General features: G+C 43.6%; 1 protein-coding gene and 1 long non-coding RNA gene across 2 annotated transcripts; both read left to right on the top strand.

Annotated features, from left to right (window-relative positions):
• The first annotated feature begins 2,535 nt into the window (after positions 1-2,535).
• Positions 2,536-7,375, top strand: LOC120694511. Its single transcript, XR_005683516.1, has 2 exons — positions 2,536-6,298; positions 7,005-7,375. It is a non-coding gene; the product is annotated as an uncharacterized LOC120694511 (long non-coding RNA).
• A 5,418-nt stretch (positions 7,376-12,793) lies between these two features.
• LOC120694510 (CDPK-related kinase 5-like) lies at positions 12,794-18,043 on the top strand. The gene is made up of 11 exons (XM_039977654.1): positions 12,794-13,519; positions 14,146-14,276; positions 15,001-15,042; positions 15,134-15,242; positions 15,617-15,695; positions 15,832-16,128; positions 16,200-16,312; positions 16,761-16,868; positions 16,952-17,014; positions 17,105-17,272; positions 17,371-18,043. The coding sequence occupies exons 1-11, from the start codon at positions 12,956-12,958 to the stop codon at positions 17,509-17,511; spliced, it is 1,815 nt and encodes a 604-aa protein (XP_039833588.1). The 5' UTR covers positions 12,794-12,955; the 3' UTR covers positions 17,512-18,043.
• The last annotated feature ends 104 nt before the right edge of the window (positions 18,044-18,147 follow it).

The raw sequence follows: 18,147 nt of genomic DNA, 5'->3' as shown, positions 1-18,147 counted from the left end.
ATCGACGAGCCTCCAAAGCCATTTAAGGGGAGAATTCCTCAAAGGGGAAGGGCTGAAGAGAGGAAAATGAGGAGATCCACGAGAGGGAATCATGGTCTCACAACCCGGCATTTGATGAGGCGATGCAACCAAGGAACATGGAAGATAATAGGGCAAAGAGATTCATAGCAACCCTCCATCAAGAAAGACTGACCAATCGATGATGGGAGCCACCACCGAACAACGTACTCGTCGGAGATACTGCAGCCATTACATAAAGATTACTCCAGCGCCGCGCTCGTCGACTACGACGTCTCCATCTTCTTCCAGGTGCTCGGCTGCGAGAAGAACTACCTCCGCATCCAGGATGACTCGCTCAGGGGCACGGCGGCGACCGTGGACGTGGCCACAGAGGACAACATGCAGGAGCTCGTCTGGATTGGGGAGGGGATGTTGGCCAAGACGGTGAGCAAGGTGGACATGGAGACGGGCAAGCCCGTGGTGGTGCCCCAGGGGGACCAACGCCGATGCGCTCGCCCGCTTCGCCGAAAAGCTCTCCCATGAAAGGAAGGCGAGGACGACGATGTCGCCGTCGAACCAAGGCGGGCCAGGCAGCGCGTTGTGAGCTAGATTCAGCTATTCGGGATAAGATGATCTTCTACTCGGCTATGATGAAGGGTATTGTTTGTCTGCAGTAGCAGTATGCTTTTTTTTCAGGTTTTGAAGGGTGTTAATTTTGCTAAGGTAATCACGGTGATTGGCTGTTGTGTTGTGCCCGTATCGTGTGCCAAGCACACCAACGGGTGAGGCAAGAGAACCACTGGACCTTGTTTAGTTGCAAAATTTAAAATTCCAAATCTATCACATCGAACAGGAATCTTACATGTATGAAGTATTAAATCTAGACAAAATAAACAACTAATTGCATAGTTTGCTTGTAAATTACGAGACAAATTTAATAATCCATAGTTTACAGACGAGTGAGTTCTGTAATTAATTTTTAATTAGTCTATATTTAATACTTGAAATGTGAAAATATTCTATTTCAAAAACTTTACACCCCGCAACTAAACAAGGCAAGATATCTTTAACAATCGAAACCTGGGTTATTTCGCGGGCGGTGGATCGGTCCACATCGCCCGTTAGCCCGTTAGCCGCCAGATCCGCGTAACGTGTGACGTAGGCCGTTCGATATTGGAGTATACGGGTCTCCCGCCCGTTAAACCACATACATGTGGGCTGCGGCGCTCGCGAATCGTCGCGAACCCTCTCGCGTCCCCCTCGCTGCCGCCGGCACAGGCGGTCGCCGCCCTTTGTCTGCACGTCACCCCTGCGCCTCACTCTGCCTGCAGCACCACCTGCCGTCCGCTTGCCGCACTGCCCACGAACCACGTCTGCCGCCCCAACTCTTTCCCCTTGCCACGGCCGCCGCATCGTCCCCCACCATGCGTGGCTACCAATTCGGCGGGCGTGCTGCCAGGGACACCGGAGCCAGCCACTTCCCCTCCCCTCAGGCTCTCACTCCTCTCTCCCCTGCCACCCCCCTCTACTTCAATGTGGGTAGAGCTTGGGCCATGTCCAATGTAGCAGTCTATGCGTTGGAGACTTGGAGTTGCCAGTCTCATAAACGACATACCCACAGTCCATGCGCTGCTCCTTCTCCTCTAAGTGCAGATGTCACTTCGGAAAGCAGATTCTGCGGCTGCAGGTCATAGCAATGCTGGCGCAAGCAATAGATCCATCTATGACCTCCAGCGGCTGCGTCATCCCTCCAAGGCTGCAATTCTTTTTGCACAACCCCTAACACAGAAGCTACACAATCTCCTACTACATAAAAAGAACGACATAAAAAGAACCAAGTGAGTCTGCCCTCTCCATGAGTCTGCCTCCCCCGTGTGTCTGCTGTCCCGTGGTTCTGCCCCGCTCAGCTCTCCGGGGCTCTGCCAACTGCTAAAAATCGCGCCTCCCCATCTGCCCCATGCATTGTGACGGTTCTGCCTCTTTGCCCGTCCGCCCCTCCTCCGCCAACCAGGGTTCACCTAACCGACCGGTCTCCGGTTCCGGTTTACCGGACCGGTTGCACCGGTTACCAATAGAAGCCGGTCAAATTCAAATTTAAATTCAAAAAACTCAGTTCAACCGGTTCGTACCGGTTTACCGGTCGTTTTGACTAGTTTACCGGCCGGTTTGACCGGTTTGAATTCAAATCCAAATTTAAAATCGCATATGTAACCGGTATACCGGCCGGTTTGACCGGTTTACCAAGTGGGCCTTAATGGGCCGTCTCATTTTTTTCCTTTTCTTTTTTGTTTTAACTTTAAATGCCCGAAAAGTATGTTAAACAAACGAATTTTTGAGAAAATCTGACACCATTAGATTCGTCGCACCTTGAAGTATTTTTAGGATTTTTTTGGGATTTTTTTATTTTTTTTAAATTCAAATTTGAATTTTGAATTTGGGCCGGTTTGGTACCGGCCCAAATCGGAACCAGACCGGACCGGTTTGACCGGTAACCGGTCAAACTGGACCTGTTCCCACCGGTAAGGGGAACCTGCCGCCGACTCGCCCCCTCATGTTCCTCCCCATCGCCTCCTCTCTCTGCCCGCTCGTCGCCGCCGCTCTCACCCACGCGCTCGTGAATGCCGTCACGCCGGCGCCGGAGCCCGCGCGCTCGCGACCGCCCGCTCGCCCGTGCCCCCCTCCTGCGTGGCCCCGTCGCCCCCTCACTCCCCGTCCGCTCGCCACCACTGCTCTCACCCGGCCCCCGCGCTCGCGAACTTCATCACGCCGGCCCCCACGCGCTCGTGACCACCAGCTCGCTGCGCGCCCCTCCTCCACCGAGCCACGGCCCCCTTCTGCGCAGCTCCCGACACCGACATCGGTTCCGCCCTCAACGACACTGGCATCGGTTCCCCCTCTCGCTTGCCGCCGCTATCGCCTCTCCACTACTCCCCCTTGCTCTCCATCCTCCTAGCGCACCGGGCGTCTCTGGCTCCCAGCGCTCCGCGGCTCCCCGACGCGAGGCCTACGGTCCGCCGGCTCTGGCCGCGCAGCACCTCCGGCCTCCCAACGCTCCGCGGCTCCAGACGTGAGGCCCATGGCCCACAGGATCTGTGCGCGCGGCGCCTCCAAGGTCCTCTACCGCATTCGGTGAGTAATCCAGCGTTCCTCTTGCTCTGGTTCCATTGTTTCTCTTGCTGTTCGTCTTCCTTTTGGCCGTCTTGGGGTGAGCGAGAGGTCTGGTTGGTAGTTCTGCTGCTAAGCCGCTTCAGCACCTGAAACACCGGTTATATTTGATTTGTTCTGATTCCATTCGAGAGGACGGGAACTTGTGGGAAACAACTCATAAGATTTGAAGTCAGCTTAGTAAACAAGGTGCAGGGATTGGAACAACAGTTTGCACTGGGATCAAACAGAACTTTGGAGATACAAAACCATCAGTACACGTACTTTAGCTGAACGTATCTACTGGTTCGTCAGACCTTCTTTAGTGCATATTTTGCAGTTTCAGTTTTCTACCAATTTTATTGGTTATGTACTGAGGAATGACTTATGGTGCTATCCTTAACATGGATAAATTCACTTCACATCGCCTGGAACTCGGAAGATTAATGCTGGAAGTTTAGCTAACACCTATTGCATATTTGAGTAGGCTTTTGGCTCCTTCGAGGTTGAGGTTCAGGCTAGCTTTAGTATGTTAAGGAATGCAGCTTTCGTTTGGCATTGGAGTGTGTATGCTTGAATTATAGTACTGGCTACTCATATATAATTATGTGAGAGACTGAACTCCGAAGCATAATTAGCACTATCATATTATGTCACTGTAGGTTTCTAATATGATTGCATGCAGTAGGTGCTCTGATGGATTAGATTATCCTGTTTCCTTATGATTACTATATGAACATAGGGGCACATCTATGGAAGTTCAGGTAAGCTCTCATAAGCAGGCTCCTAATTGCTTCAAATAATGGTGAGTTAGGTACGTGTACATTTGCAGTTACAAATAATTTTCACATTTTAGAGGTTACAACTGCAGGTCTTAGTTCTTTCAGCATACCTTCAAGTTTGTAGATCAGGTTTAGAGCATTCCTGGTGGCTACTGGGTTGAAGATGAGGTGATCTTATACATGGTAACTAATGCACAAACTTGCTTGACATAGGCTCTGATCCTGATGCTAAATGGGAATTTTTGAACTAGACTAGAAACAATGGCATCAGGTTAGGTTTCTGCATTAGAAAGAAGCTCAATACCTACATATCAGGTAATACATTATTTTAATTATCCATTTTGAGTGTTTGTCCCACTGAATTTGAATGAAAATTACAATAATCTCTTCATAGACTAAATATGTTCAACTAGAATATTTTTGAAATATGAGTCACTGCAAACTTATATTGTGTCACACTTGATATGAGAGAATGATGGCGTATCTGAATTGTTTATCACAGAAACTGTGAAGGAAAAAATTGGCATTTCTGAAATGAGCTATGCTTGGGTGTTGATATTTTTTATTTCATTGGGAAAGAAGAGGACTTTTCTGTGCATTTTCATCCAAACTCAAATATCCCATTGTAATGTACAACAAAAAAAACAAAAGGTGTGTATATATGCACCCAAGCACTATATAATATATGCATTAATGTTAGTTGGATTTGTGTTTGCTATATCCTATATGACAGCTGAATGAACTAGACAGATACACTGAATGGTAACTCGGTAAGTATTTGGTATTTGTCAAACTAAGAAAACTCATACTGAACTAACTCAAAGTTTAAATTACTGAAAACCAGCAATCATTCAAACAAGTCAGCTTGAATAATCTTTGCACTTACATATCCAGGTTCACATGGTTTGCTTATTCAAACAAGTGTACACAATTGTAGTGTGGTAAGGTGGATTCGGTGATCTATTAGAGCCGGACACCCGGACAATGTGATTTGAATATCTAGAGGATTGGAGCTTCTGTTAGCCATTAGTCACTGTTGTAACTTGTAAGATTTTAAGTTGTAAGTCTAATATGGAGGAAGAAGAGTACTTGTGTATCTGTGTCTCACAATCAAGTTGGTTATATTTTATTGATTGAGTGTTCACAGGTTTATTTCATTGGGAAATAAGGGGTCTTTAATGTACATTTTCATCCAACCACACTGAATTACTTTGGATCAACGTTATTTATTATGTCTTTTAGTTGACTTGAATTACTTTGAATTCTAACAAATGTTTTGTCCCACCCGTAGCTACACTGCAATCAACACCCGTAGCAACGCACGGGCAATCAACTAGTCCTTACTAAAATTAAGGTTCAGGTTGGTTTACTGGACTGAAGTTTACCAACTCTATGTCATGATACTTCACGCACAATTTATCATAGCACCTGACATTCACAAGATTGGGAGCACAGACACTCTGACCTGATGATCACAAACTTGGGTACACTCACCAATTTTACATTGCCATTTTATAATCACAAATATGGCGTCACTACGAAGCTACCAGATGTACAATAACTTTATTTAAAGCTAGCATATCATTCATTAATGCCGCTATCATGAGATACTTGTTCTGTATGGAGGCGTATATTTTTTTATTCCTGTTATGTAAATAATCATAACAAAAGCTTATTTTTATACTTATTTGAGGATCATTATCCTTATTTGCATCGTTTTTATCTTATTATGCAAAATTTCCCTCCTGAGCAGAAAATTCCTATTTGAGCTCTTACTATGATGGTTGGTGTATAGTCTTGTTGATGTATATATTACAAGAGCAAGAGTATTTTCTTAATGCAGAAAAATAGCTACAGATTTAATTTTGTCCAAAGAAGTCACATTGTTATTTTTTTGTTACTGTTCAACATGCTTACCTACTTGTAACTCTGAAATGTTCCATATTCCTTGTAGGTGTATATGTACACATGTTGCCATCTCAAATGTTCTATATTCCTTGCAGTTTTACATATGCACGTGTCTTATCACTCAGCTATTCTGGTAGAAAATGACATTGCCTTGCAGCATATGGGGATCAGTATGTTGTATTTTGTAGAGCATTGCCCCTTGTCATCTTTATGATCTAAATAAAATAATACGAAATTACCATGTATTGTTATTTACTTTGTCATCTAAGAATTTAAGAGACATGGATATTAGATTAATGAACATAGTTTTTTTACAATTAATAAATATACACTTTTCAGAACTAAAAGCAATCAATTGAGTCTATAGAATCGTCCACCTTTGGCCCTGAGAATTCTATGTAGGAATGCAAAATGAAGAGATACCACGAAGCAGGAGTCACATTTATTCTACCATATTCAAAATTGTAAGTTTCTCTATTCTCCAATTCTCATTATTGAGTTAAAAATTGGATGCATACAGTATAGATATCAAGGTGTGCCAATAATCCCATCACCCGAGCCCATTTCTTTCAAATATCTGTCAATATAAGATATTGTTATGCTCTTGCAAAGAAAATTATCAACATTATGAATCCTTATTCAATTAGTCTATTTAGATGAAAGAAGCCGTTTTTGTAATTTCTATTCGTTACAAGGTGAATTTATATTTAGATGAGGTTAACAGTAGCAATGTTGATGAAATATCACGATAGTTAAACATATTATATCTCATGATTTATGAAAACAATCTGATCACATCACTGTAATATGTGCGCTCCATCAACAAGACTGATTTGAGTGTCAAGCTACTGTGGGGCAATGCTAAAAAAAAAAGCTACTGTGGCGTAGCAGTCTTATGTCCTACTGGCATAAGCATAGCTCAACAGGAACTTAGGGAGGCTAGCTAAGAAGTAGCTGATGCAAAAATAGAAAGAAAAATGTGCTCAAGGCTAACCATAAAAGAAAGAAAGAAAGAAAGAAAATAAAGTACTTATCTTTGTCGAGGCACCTTTTCCCTTCTCTAAGACATATACCCAGTGTAATACTTATTTATATATGACTATTTGGTTTACATGAAAAATTATTTCTCCATTTAAGTTTGTTGAATAATCTCTGTTCCTCACTTAGCAGGATACAAGACCTTCTCAAGATGAACTATGCTTAAGAAGCCAAAGTTCTTGCAAATGATCCATTGGACTATGAACCTATGACTTGTATACACTTCTGTCATTTGCAACAGTTGAATTACAAATTCACTCATATGATTGGTAGTTTCAGATAATGTTTGGCAGTTCCACGTATAAATTTTCCGTACTATTTAGTGTCCTTTCCGAGCGTTCCTAGGGAAAGAAAAAAAATCATGTACTGAAAATAAATGGGAGTACAAAATTGTTTGTTCTCTTTTGTGCAAGATGAAATTCATATCAAGAGGGTATTTAGCAGGTAATTAGTAGGTGAGAGCTTGGATCATGGTTGGTATAAAGCCTTAAATATGCAATGTATTCATTGCGATACTCACCAGCTGCATTCCAAGGGTTGCCATGTAGGCCTGTACTGTTGTACACAGGCCATATGCAGGTATAGTCATACAGATATATCCATACCTTTGGTTGTTGCTTTTTCTCCTCGCTGGTAAATGTGCATGGCGTGGCACCCGTTTGTAACAGGAAATGGACAAAATTATGAGCTGCTAAATCTGTGGATGTTCTCAGGTGTTTCACCATGCAATAACTTGGCACTGATATTTCCTTGGATTCTTGGTATTCCCTGGCTGCTTCCTACATGTAAATATTGATACATATTTTTGGATCATTTAATGGTTTGGATGCCTCATTTGGGAACTTCTTTCTGTTTTCTTTCATACTAATCATCCCCCAAGCATTGCAGGGGATTTTTAGTGTCTGAGCAACGTAACAATAACAGCCTCAGCCTAGCCCCATTTCCCTGTTATCGAGCGGCAAACAAACTGCTCACGTCATTTCTCTACTTGATAGAAGTATTTTGCTTAATCAGATATCTATATATTTCTACTTCATAGAAATATATTTTTGTTTGTTATTTCTACTTCATAGAAATATATTTTTGTTTGTTGATTAACCAAATCACAATTATACCACGTGAATACATTCGAGAATAAACAGGTTAATAGTAAGTAGTCAATTTGTATGCCTAGAGCCCTTTTCATCCATGTCCAACAATGGTCATACACTCATACGCGGCAAATGCTGCGTGTTCTTTCTAGTATATCCCGATAGTTTGGCCCAAGCATCAATAAACGCGCCTGTCTATGCTTGGGCGGGCCTTCAGTGCCGGCCCGTTTATTGAAGGCCCGCCCAAGCCGGCCCATCCACAATAGGCCTCCTAGCGTCGCCCGTGGTTTCGCGCCGATTCTGTTGAGTGCGCGCTCGCACGGTCCGGTCGCGCTCGCACGGAGGATCAGCTAAAACCCGAGCGATCTCCGTCCTGGTGCAGCATTCAACGCCGGCGGCCGGCCGGCGACGGGCGGCCTCCCAACCGCTCGGCCCCCAAATCGTCAAAGGCGGCGTAAATGCAACGAGACGCACCGCGAGCTGCTCGCTCTCCTACTTGCTCGCGCTAGCAACCATCCATCCTGCTCCATTGGGCCGAGCAGCGAGCCGAGGCTTCGGCGGCTCTCCCCGCCGCCGGCGCCGATCTGCGGGTGGGTGGGTCATGGGTGGAGGGGTGGCAGCGGCGAGCTCCGCCGGCACGATTATAATTGCCCGCGACAGCGACTGTCGAGCGGCTTGCGTTAACGCCGGGCCTCTCCCAGCCGGTGGAGCGGCAGGCCGGCAGGCAGTGCAGGTAGCGCGAGCGAACTGCAGGAGCGGGGTCCTTGCTCCTGGCGGTTCGCAATCAAGTCTGGCCGACGGACGGACGGATCACTGAATTGATGCAGCTGCAATGAAAGCTACCAGTACTGCTGCTGTGCCATGCATGATCCCGGCCTGTGATCTTATCAAAGCTTTGTGGTCCGCGCGCGCCCGTCCTCCTCCCTCCGGCATCTTCTTCATTCATATTCAGTTCAGATTCTACTATTCCCCTTCTCCGATTCAAAGTTTTTCTAACAAAAAAATGTTATGCCGTTTTAGAAAGAGAATGTTGCAACTTGGCTGTTTGCCCGGACAGGACGCTCTACTTGGCTGACGCATTGGTCGGGCTCCTGCATCTCTGTCCGTGGACCGTGGGTGCTGTTTCAGTGATGTCCACCCTCTCCCCTGTTTCACATTTTCAGTGATAACAAAACCTGTTTTTGGCAGCCGATTAGGCTGACATCGCCGAAGCGAGCATCACTGTCAGTTCCGTTGACGGTCGCTGGTGGCCACCGGCAGAGCCGGAACGAATCGACGAACTGCACTGCCTGTTCTGCACACAGTGCCGACAGGCCGTGCAGACATGGCAGTACACGTGAGCGCAGCGCGGACAATCCCCCCCTCCTTTGCCCTGTTTTGGAGCGCAAATTTTTTTCGTTGGAATTTTACTAATTTGAAGTACTAAATGAAATTTATTTATAAAAAAATTTACATAGATGGGTTGTAAATCGCGAGACGAATCTAATGATGCTAATTAATCCATAGTTAATCAATAATTAGCGGATGGTTATTGTAACACTACTGTTGCAAATCATGGATTAAGTAGTCTCATTAGATTCGTCTCGCGGTTTACACCCATCTATGCAAAAAGTTTTGTAAATAGATTTCATTTAATACTCTATGCATGTGTCGAAATATTTGATGTGACAGATTTATTTATGTTTATAAGATTTATGGGGCAGGAACTAAACAGGATCTTTGTCCTCACTTCTCTCCCAACTTCCCCAGATCCTTTGCCGGCCCATATGACAACGCCTTTACTTTTTTTAGGTTTTTTTCCTGGCCTCCTAGGCTCCTACTCGCATATCGCTCTCGACCTCGCTCGAGTTGCTTCCTGGTTGGATTCATCTGGAGGTACGAGTGTTCTGCATGCGTGTGGGCCTTCCTCGGCGACGGCGATGCGATGAGAGGTTGACGTCTTGGCCATGTTTGGATGATGTTACGAAAACTTTTACACTAAAAGACGAATGCATGCATGAAGTACTAAACGAAGTTTATTTGCAAAACCTTTTTAGTAATGGGTGTAACTTTTCGAGACGAATCTAATGAGCCAAGTTTCATCATGATTGGCTACAGTAATGCTACAGTAACCGCGCTCAGTCATCCTCTAATCATGCGGTCAAAGACCTCATTAAGTAGAGCAACTGCTACAGTACCACAGTTGTGGAGGTAATTTTGTAATTAGACTTTATTTAATACTCCTAATTAGTAGTCAAAACATCATTTCTCTCTCATCAAAATTTTTCCACACTCCAACCAAACATGGCCCTTGCTGCCTTCCGTTGCCCTGCCCTCGATAAAGGTGATGATATTCGGTTCGTCTTTTAAGGCTGTCTGCTGCCTCTGCACTCCCTGCACTCTCTGCATCTGCTGCCATGGTAGCTTCCTTTTGCCAATGCTGAGTAGTGCTGGCCACCAACCTAATCTAGGCTTCCGTCATTATCAGGTACCCCGATGGAGTCGTTTCCTGTCTCTCACTCGGTTTGCTAAGCTGTATGCGGTGGATGGTGCTGATTCGTTGTGAGAAAAAAATAGGTCAGTAAGGAGCCAAGGAATGCTGGTCCAGTCACTTGCCCGCATAATTACATGCAGCAGCCACTTCAGGTTCAGGAATTGACAAAAAAGAATAATGCACTTTGTGTAGGAGTATTCCCTAATGCCGTCTTGTTGTCCATGTGTGGATCAGATCAGGCACTCATGATGTCAAAATCCGACGACCGCAAACTGCGCGATATTTGTTGGGCTCTTTATTTCCCTTCAATTTAAAAATGGATACCGGAGCTGCTAATTTCTTGGCACCACAGTACAAATGTACAATACAGTACTGAATGAACTATTGGAAGCCACTTCTATCTATCATTGGCAGTGCAGCCAGTACTACCATGACCGATCGGCGTCGTCACTAGCTCTCATTCTGAGATGATCATGAGAACTCCACCAACTTCAACCCATGCATATGGACCTCATCTTCCAACTTAGCTACTGTTTCTGGACTCGTGAATTCGAGGAGAACAAATCGAGCAAGAATCTTAATGATCAGACAGATAAAGCGCAAACGGACACTTGGCGCGTCTAACAGCTGGGTCCCATTTTGACCCCCGCCACGGGATTCTCGAGTGACCAATTAGACATAGGCCCTGTTTATCTTTATCCGTAAATTCCGTAAACTCAAAAAACATCACATCGAATATTGGGACACATACATGGAATACTAAATAAAGTTTATTTATAAAACTTTTTGCATGGATGGATTGTAAATCGCGAGACGAATCTAATGAGCCTACTTAATCTATGATTTGCAACAGTGATGCTACAATAATCATTCGCTGATTATGGATTAATCATAAATTAATTAGCATTATTAGATTCGTCTCGCGATTTACAACCCATCTATGCAAAAAAATTTATAAATAAACTTCATTTAGTACTTCAAATTAGTAAGATTCCAACGTAAAATTTTTACATGTAAGAAACTAAAACACGGATATTGGTATCTGGCGCTCACTGCTCCGGCCATTGCTCTCTCGCCTTGTACCCACTATGCTTTCTTTTTCCCCCTTGAAAAGAACATGAGCACATGTGTATCTCTTTTCTCCAATAATCGCATGCTCACATCCAACAAAAAGGCCCAACCAACAGAAATGACAAGACTAATCATAACTCCTCACACACATGCTAGTGAAAAATATTGAATTTACAAACGCAACAATCCAAGCACGCTCAAAATGGAAATTAAACCGAAGCGCTTTTTTACTGCACCAGCAGCACTCACCCCAAAACAGGAGATAGGGACGTAAATGGATCGAATACAGACGGATATTACTGGTATCGTATTTGTTTTCATATTTTTGTTCGAATATGGAGTCGGATACTGATAGTGTTAGTTTTTGCCGGATAAGATTGTAATAGATATCTACATCATAAAATATAACTTTTAGTATTCGGATACGGATCGATTACGGATATTGAATACCGGGAAATTGAATACGGACGGATAAAAAATGTTCCAGACCGGATCGAATTCGAATACAGTCTGAAATATCTTACCATTTACATCTCTAGCAGGAGAGCAGCCAGCTACAACTGCCGGATATACCAGCCCGAACGGCGTATAAGACTCTGGAACCAAATTTAGAGAAAAACGAGTTTGTGTTTCGTACAATTTCCATTGAAATGGATAGAAATTCCCGTGCTCCACTCTCTCACAAGTTAATCATAATCATATTGTCTAGAAAAGCTAATCACAACCATCAACACGCAAAAAAAAGTAGTACTAGTACTCAGGGCGCGTTTAGTTCCCCTGCCAAAAAAATTTGGATGTCAAATCAGCACTTTGACCGGATGTCGGGAGGACTTTTCAGACACTAATTAAAAAACTAATTTCAGAACTCACTTGGAAACCACGAGACGAATCTTTTGAGGCCTTTGACCGCGTCATTAGCACATGCGGGTTACTGTAGCACTTATGGCTAATCATGCACTAATTAGACTTAAAAGATTCATCTCGTCATGTACATCCAAACTGTGTAATTAGTTTTGTTATTTAATTACATTTAGTGCTTCATACATGTGTTTAAAGGGGAGGTGAAAATTTTTGGGTGAAAATTTTTGGGAACTAAACGCGCCCTCAAGCAGCAAAGCCAAAAAAAAAACAAAAAAACAAAAAGAGAAAAGGAGAAAAAGAATTAAAAGCACTAAACGTCCCCACCAGCCAGGCAGTTCCACTACTCTCTCTCTCTCTCCCCGACCCCGCGTCGCGCAGCTCGCTGCCTTTACTTCTCTCCCACCTTCCCCGTTTCAATTCGCATCACTACTCCCCGCAGTCCCCACTCGCCACTCCCCCCCAAAGCTCCTCTCCCTCTTTCTCTCTCCGCCATGGCCTCTCCCTCCGCCTCCTCCTAGCCCCGTCCGGCGTCCACGACACCTCCCAGATCCCGCCCGCAGTGCGCCACCCCCCGGCACAGGCGCAACATGGGAGGGTGCCACGCGAAGCCGCTCACCCACGACGCCGACACCTCGCCGCCGCGCGCCGCGCCGGCGACCCCGCCCCCGGGCTGCGCCACCCCAGCCACCCCGGGGAAGAAGCATTGGGCGGTCTCCCCCTTCTTCTCGTTCTCCACCCCGAGCCCGAGCCCCGCGCACCACCTCTTCGGCGGCTCCGCGGCGTCCCCGCGCAAGTCCTCCCCCGCGCACCCGGGCGCGGCGGCCGGCTCCGCGCCCACCACCCCGGCCAGGCGCCTGCTGCGGCTGCCCTTCCCGCCGCCGTCGCCCGCCAAGCACATCAGGGCGGCGCTCGCCAGGAGGCACGGCCCGCCGCGGCCCTCCATCCCCGAGGAAGTCGGCGGCGAGGGGGAGGGCTGCGGTGGCGGCAGGGGGCTGGACAAGGGGTTTGGGTTCAACAAGGGCTTCGCAGCCAAGTACGATATGGGGGATGAAGTCGGAAGGGGACACTTCGGTTACACCTGCGCCGCCACGGTTAAGAAAGGCGCGCGCAAGGGGGAATCCGTCGCCGTCAAGGTTATCCCCAAGGCAAAGGTGATGTCAAGCTTTCGCATTGCCCTAGTCTGGCATTTTGTTTTTTGATATGTTCTCTGTGAATTTTAAGGTACCAAGTTCACATGCTACTTTTCTGGGAAAAAAATGACCATCTGGAAATTTGAGGTGGCTTAGATTTGCTACTAATCGCTGTCTACTAATGCGCTCTCATGACGTGAGAATACTAATCTCGAATAAAATATTTACAGAAATTTGTGGTCACCTGACAAGGTTCTGCAATCTGCATTGCGTAACACCTTATTGCATGCCCTTGAGGATGATTTTCTGTTCGGTGCATTGTGCCCTTCTGGGTACTGGGTAGCCTATAAGATTTTGTGCTGTGATGCACCTACTCTAATGGTGACTGGATTGATTGGACAGACATTGTTTCATGTGAAACTTGCATTTCATGTTCGGCAACTTCTATGCATTATTTTTTCCCGATCCAGAAGGTTTTAGCCACTTGGTACTATTGTTCTATGATATCTTTTGTGCAAACTGATTTAAGATCCTCATAGTTCTATAATCTTGTATCTTCATACCTTCAGTTGGTCATCGTCTGAACTTGGTTTCTTATCTGAACACCTTTTTGACATCAGCTACTGCTCGCTGTTTTGTTTTGTCAGATGACAACATCCATTGCTATAGAGGATGTCCGAAGGGAGGTTAAAATTTTGAAAGCTTTGGCAGGAAACAAGAACTTGGTTCAATTTTATGATGCCTATGAGGACAATGAGAATGTATATATAGTAATGGAGTAAGCTTTCATGGCCTGAGAAGTCATAATTTTCTTTTACTTTATGTTTCATATTTTATGAGCATGTCCTCCACAGTGTAATGAGTCTGTTGTTATTCCTTATAATTGTAACTGACAACGATAAAGACGAACAAAAAATTGGAAATCACGAAAAAAGCACAACCTCCTGCTTGCTAATTAGTTTGTATAGTTTTACAGTCCCTTCTTTTTATTCTTTTGTTCACTTATTGCTGGTGTGGCAGTAGCAAACTTATTGAAGCATCTGAAATGCTGTACCGAAGATGTTAAAAATCATTTTATGCCAATTTCTTGAAATAATTGGTTACCTTTCCCTTTCCTGTGTCCATTCTTCTTCTAAGTAACACCCATAATGCTGGATCAAGTTTAGCATTGATAATATGTGACAACTGTATATAATATGGTAGCAGTTGCACTTGCTACTTAATGATGAAAATGAAGTTACATAAATGTTTTTTATTGCGAGAGTGAGTTCTTGATACGCTTATCTTTTCCCACCAAACCTTAAATCATTTCTGGAAAATGCAAGTTTCCATAATATTTACGTACTGCCAATTTAATCACTAAGGTAGTGGACCTTGAAAGATTTATTCTATTATAACTATTTGTTTTGCATTTATATTTTCCTTTTATACCCTGCTGCTGCTGACTCTAAGGTACTTGATTGTCTGTATTTAACATGCAAATCCATGCTTCTATTGTGTAGGTTGTGCGAGGGCGGTGAGCTACTTGATAGAATACTTTCCAGGTGGGTTAATGAACATAAATTTCTGAAATAACACTATAGTTCACATTAAAATAGGTGCTTCAATGTAACTGTTGTTTTGCATTTGACTTAGAGGTGGGAAGTACTCCGAGGATGATGCAAAAGCTGTCCTGGTGCAAATATTAAATGTTGTTGCTTTTTGTCACATTCAAGGAGTGGTTCATCGGGATCTCAAGCCGGAGGTGATGTGTTTCTCTGCATCTCTAGAATTAGTGCAAATATCATGATTTAAAGAGGTTTAGAATTTGCTAATTTTCTACTTTCCGTAGTTGGGAACCTTGCGATATCCGTGGCACTGGTAAACTAAGCATGTTTTGCCATTGAATCTCCTTTGAAATTGGCAACAACTCTACTTGTTTATTTCTCATACCTTTATGCATTACACCCATCAATCTGGTGCATTGTACTATTGCACTGGACTATTGCTTGTTCGAGACAGTCCATGCATTATTTTGTATTTTTTTCTCCCATTTCCTTTCTCTATGAATATTTTCTAATTTTAGCATTTTTCTTGTTGAAGTTATCATGGCTTCTAAACAATACCTTTTTTTTTCAGAATTTTCTTTTCACTTCAAAAGATGAGAATGCCCATCTTAAGGCTATTGACTTCGGTTTATCAGATTTTGTAAAACCAGGTATACTTCGTACCGGTCAATCTATTTTTTTGTTAATTTACTTGCTCTAATTGCCTTTACCAAAAAAAAAATTTCTAGTATTCACACTTTCACTGGCAAAAGGTTCTTAAGTATGTGGTTCTAATATTTTATGCAGATGAGAGGCTAAATGACATTGTTGGAAGTGCTTATTATGTTGCTCCAGAAGTTCTGCATAGATGCTATAGCACAGAAGCTGATGTATGGAGTATAGGTGTAATTGCATATATTCTTCTTTGCGGCAGTCGTCCTTTTTGGGCGCGCACTGAATCTGGCATATTCCGTTCTGTTCTCAAAGCTGACCCTAGCTATAATGAGGCACCGTGGCCTTCTCTAACTCTAGAAGCAATGGATTTTGTTAAGCGATTGCTGTGCAAGGATCCACGTAGAAGGATGACTGCAACTCAAGCTTTAAGTGAGTTTCATTTTATCCATACATATTCTAATGAATATTAGATTGTTGTGAGTATTCATGTTTTTTTCCAGGTCATCCATGGATCAGAAATTATAATGACATTAAACTGCCATTGGACATTCTTATATTCCGACTTATCAAAGCTTATATTCGTTCCTCATCGTTACGGAAAGCTGCTCTGAGGGTCAGTAATTCAAACTTTTGTTCTGATTTTATCCTTTTGTTCTACATGCATATGTGATGTTCCTTTTTCAGTTTGGCAAATGTCACTCACTTTATGTCACTGTAAATTTATTCTCCTGAAAGTTAAGGCTGTGCTTTAGATTGTTTTGTTTAGTAGTGGTTAATCTTCTCCTATTAAATCTAGTTGATGAATACACAACAGTTTTGTGGTAGCCATTGTCTGAACGTTTTGCTTGAATTTGAGGTTTAAGCTGGTGGGGACAGCATTTTATGGTAGATATGGTCCTTGCTTTGGATTCTCTTAACACAAACTTATGTTGCCAATACTTCCGCTTCAAATTCTATCTGGTGCTTACAAGCTTTACTTGTTAAGTATATCATTGTTGTTCTTTCTTTAATATCTGCAATCTGCTGTGATTGATATATGGGTCTTTCTTGATCTGCTGCAGGCTCTATCAAAGACTTTAACTGTTGATGAGCTTTTCTATCTGAAGACACAGTTCTCTTTATTGGAACCTGACAGAAATGGATGCATCACTCTTGACAATATCAGAATGGTTAGTTCATCATACAGCTCTGATATAGTCTGTCCTATTTATTTTGGTTAATCTGGTGAGTCCTTTTGTTTCATGCTGTTTAGGCCTTAACAAGAGAAGCTACAGATGCAATGAAGGAATCACGAGTTCAGGATATTCTTGTTTCGGTACCCTTTTTTCTTTTAATCTGATGATAGCAATTTTTGCATTCACCATCAAACTGTGTCACTCACTGTATAACTGGATATTCATTTCAGTTGAGTGCCCTTCAGTACAGAAGAATGGACTTCCAAGAGTTCTGTGCAGCAGCAGTTAGTGTGCACCAGCTCGAAGCATTGGATAGATGGGAGCAACATGCACGATCTGCTTATGAACATTTTGAGAAGGATGGCAATCGTGCTATTGTAATTGATGAACTAGCATCTGTATGTGACCTTCCATTCTCCCCTACTGTGTTTGTTCTAGTTGATCAATCTGGTGTCCTCCCATATTTCCTGATTTGTTACTTGTTTCGTTCTTTCAGGAATTGGGCCTCAGCCCTTCAGTACCACTGCATGTCGTTCTGCAAGATTGGATCAGGCATACGGATGGGAAATTGAGCTTTCTCGGATTTGTCAAGCTATTGCATGGCATGTCCAGCAGGTCTCTGTCAAAGATGAGATAGCTGTTGATAATCTCTAACGACAGCACAAGTTTACACCACCCTAGCCCCTGCCTTCACAGGCAAATTAACAGGGCTTAAAGAACTGTTGATTGGAGCTTGCATACCGTGGGCGTCTGAGTTCTAGCACTGCGTGATCTGCCACTAATTTTAGTATAGAGACATAGAGTTATGTTTGTCGACTGTCGTAGCCTGCCTACTGATCATTTAGTTGATAGGAAAAAGGAAAATCTCACCCATGCCTGCAACATGTGATGTTTCTAACAGTCTTAGAGTAGGTGTCATGTTCTGTTGTGATTTTGGGAACAAACTTTGTAATCCTGGAACTGGAGCAAGTTAGCTGCGGTCACCAGGGTGGCGTCTGAAGCGTGGACATATTCACTTACTGCCATTGTCATTGTGTCATTGTACTGACTGATGAAAGTGAGTGATGGTCATGTTCATCAGGTTCTCCTTCCTGTATATATTGCAGTGATGGAAATGTACCATGTTTTTAGTTTCAGAAGATATTAACATGCCAATTGGCAAGCTCAAATTGTTCAATGTTCAACTTCCTACTCCTAACAATAAACTAGAATATATTCATCACCTCAAAAAAAAAAAGGAGAGAGAATATGCTTTGTAAATTTGTATTGATCT

This window comes from Panicum virgatum, chromosome 2K, assembly GCF_016808335.1.
Source record: "Panicum virgatum strain AP13 chromosome 2K, P.virgatum_v5, whole genome shotgun sequence".
Lineage (NCBI taxonomy): Eukaryota > Viridiplantae > Streptophyta > Magnoliopsida > Poales > Poaceae > Panicum > Panicum virgatum.
Note: the sequence above shows the minus strand (reverse complement) of the source record. Positions and strands in the feature narration are given on the sequence as shown.

Coding starts and splice junctions, on each gene's coding strand:
- LOC120694510 (XM_039977654.1), top strand. CDS start 12,956: ATGGGAGGGTGCCACGCGAAGCCGCTCACCCACGACGCCGACACCTCG. Junction 14,277..15,000: donor AATGTATATATAGTAATGGA/GTAAGCTTTCAT, acceptor TCTATTGTGTAG/GTTGTGCGAGGGCGGTGAGC. Junction 15,696..15,831: donor ATCAGATTTTGTAAAACCAG/GTATACTTCGTA, acceptor TATTTTATGCAG/ATGAGAGGCTAAATGACATT.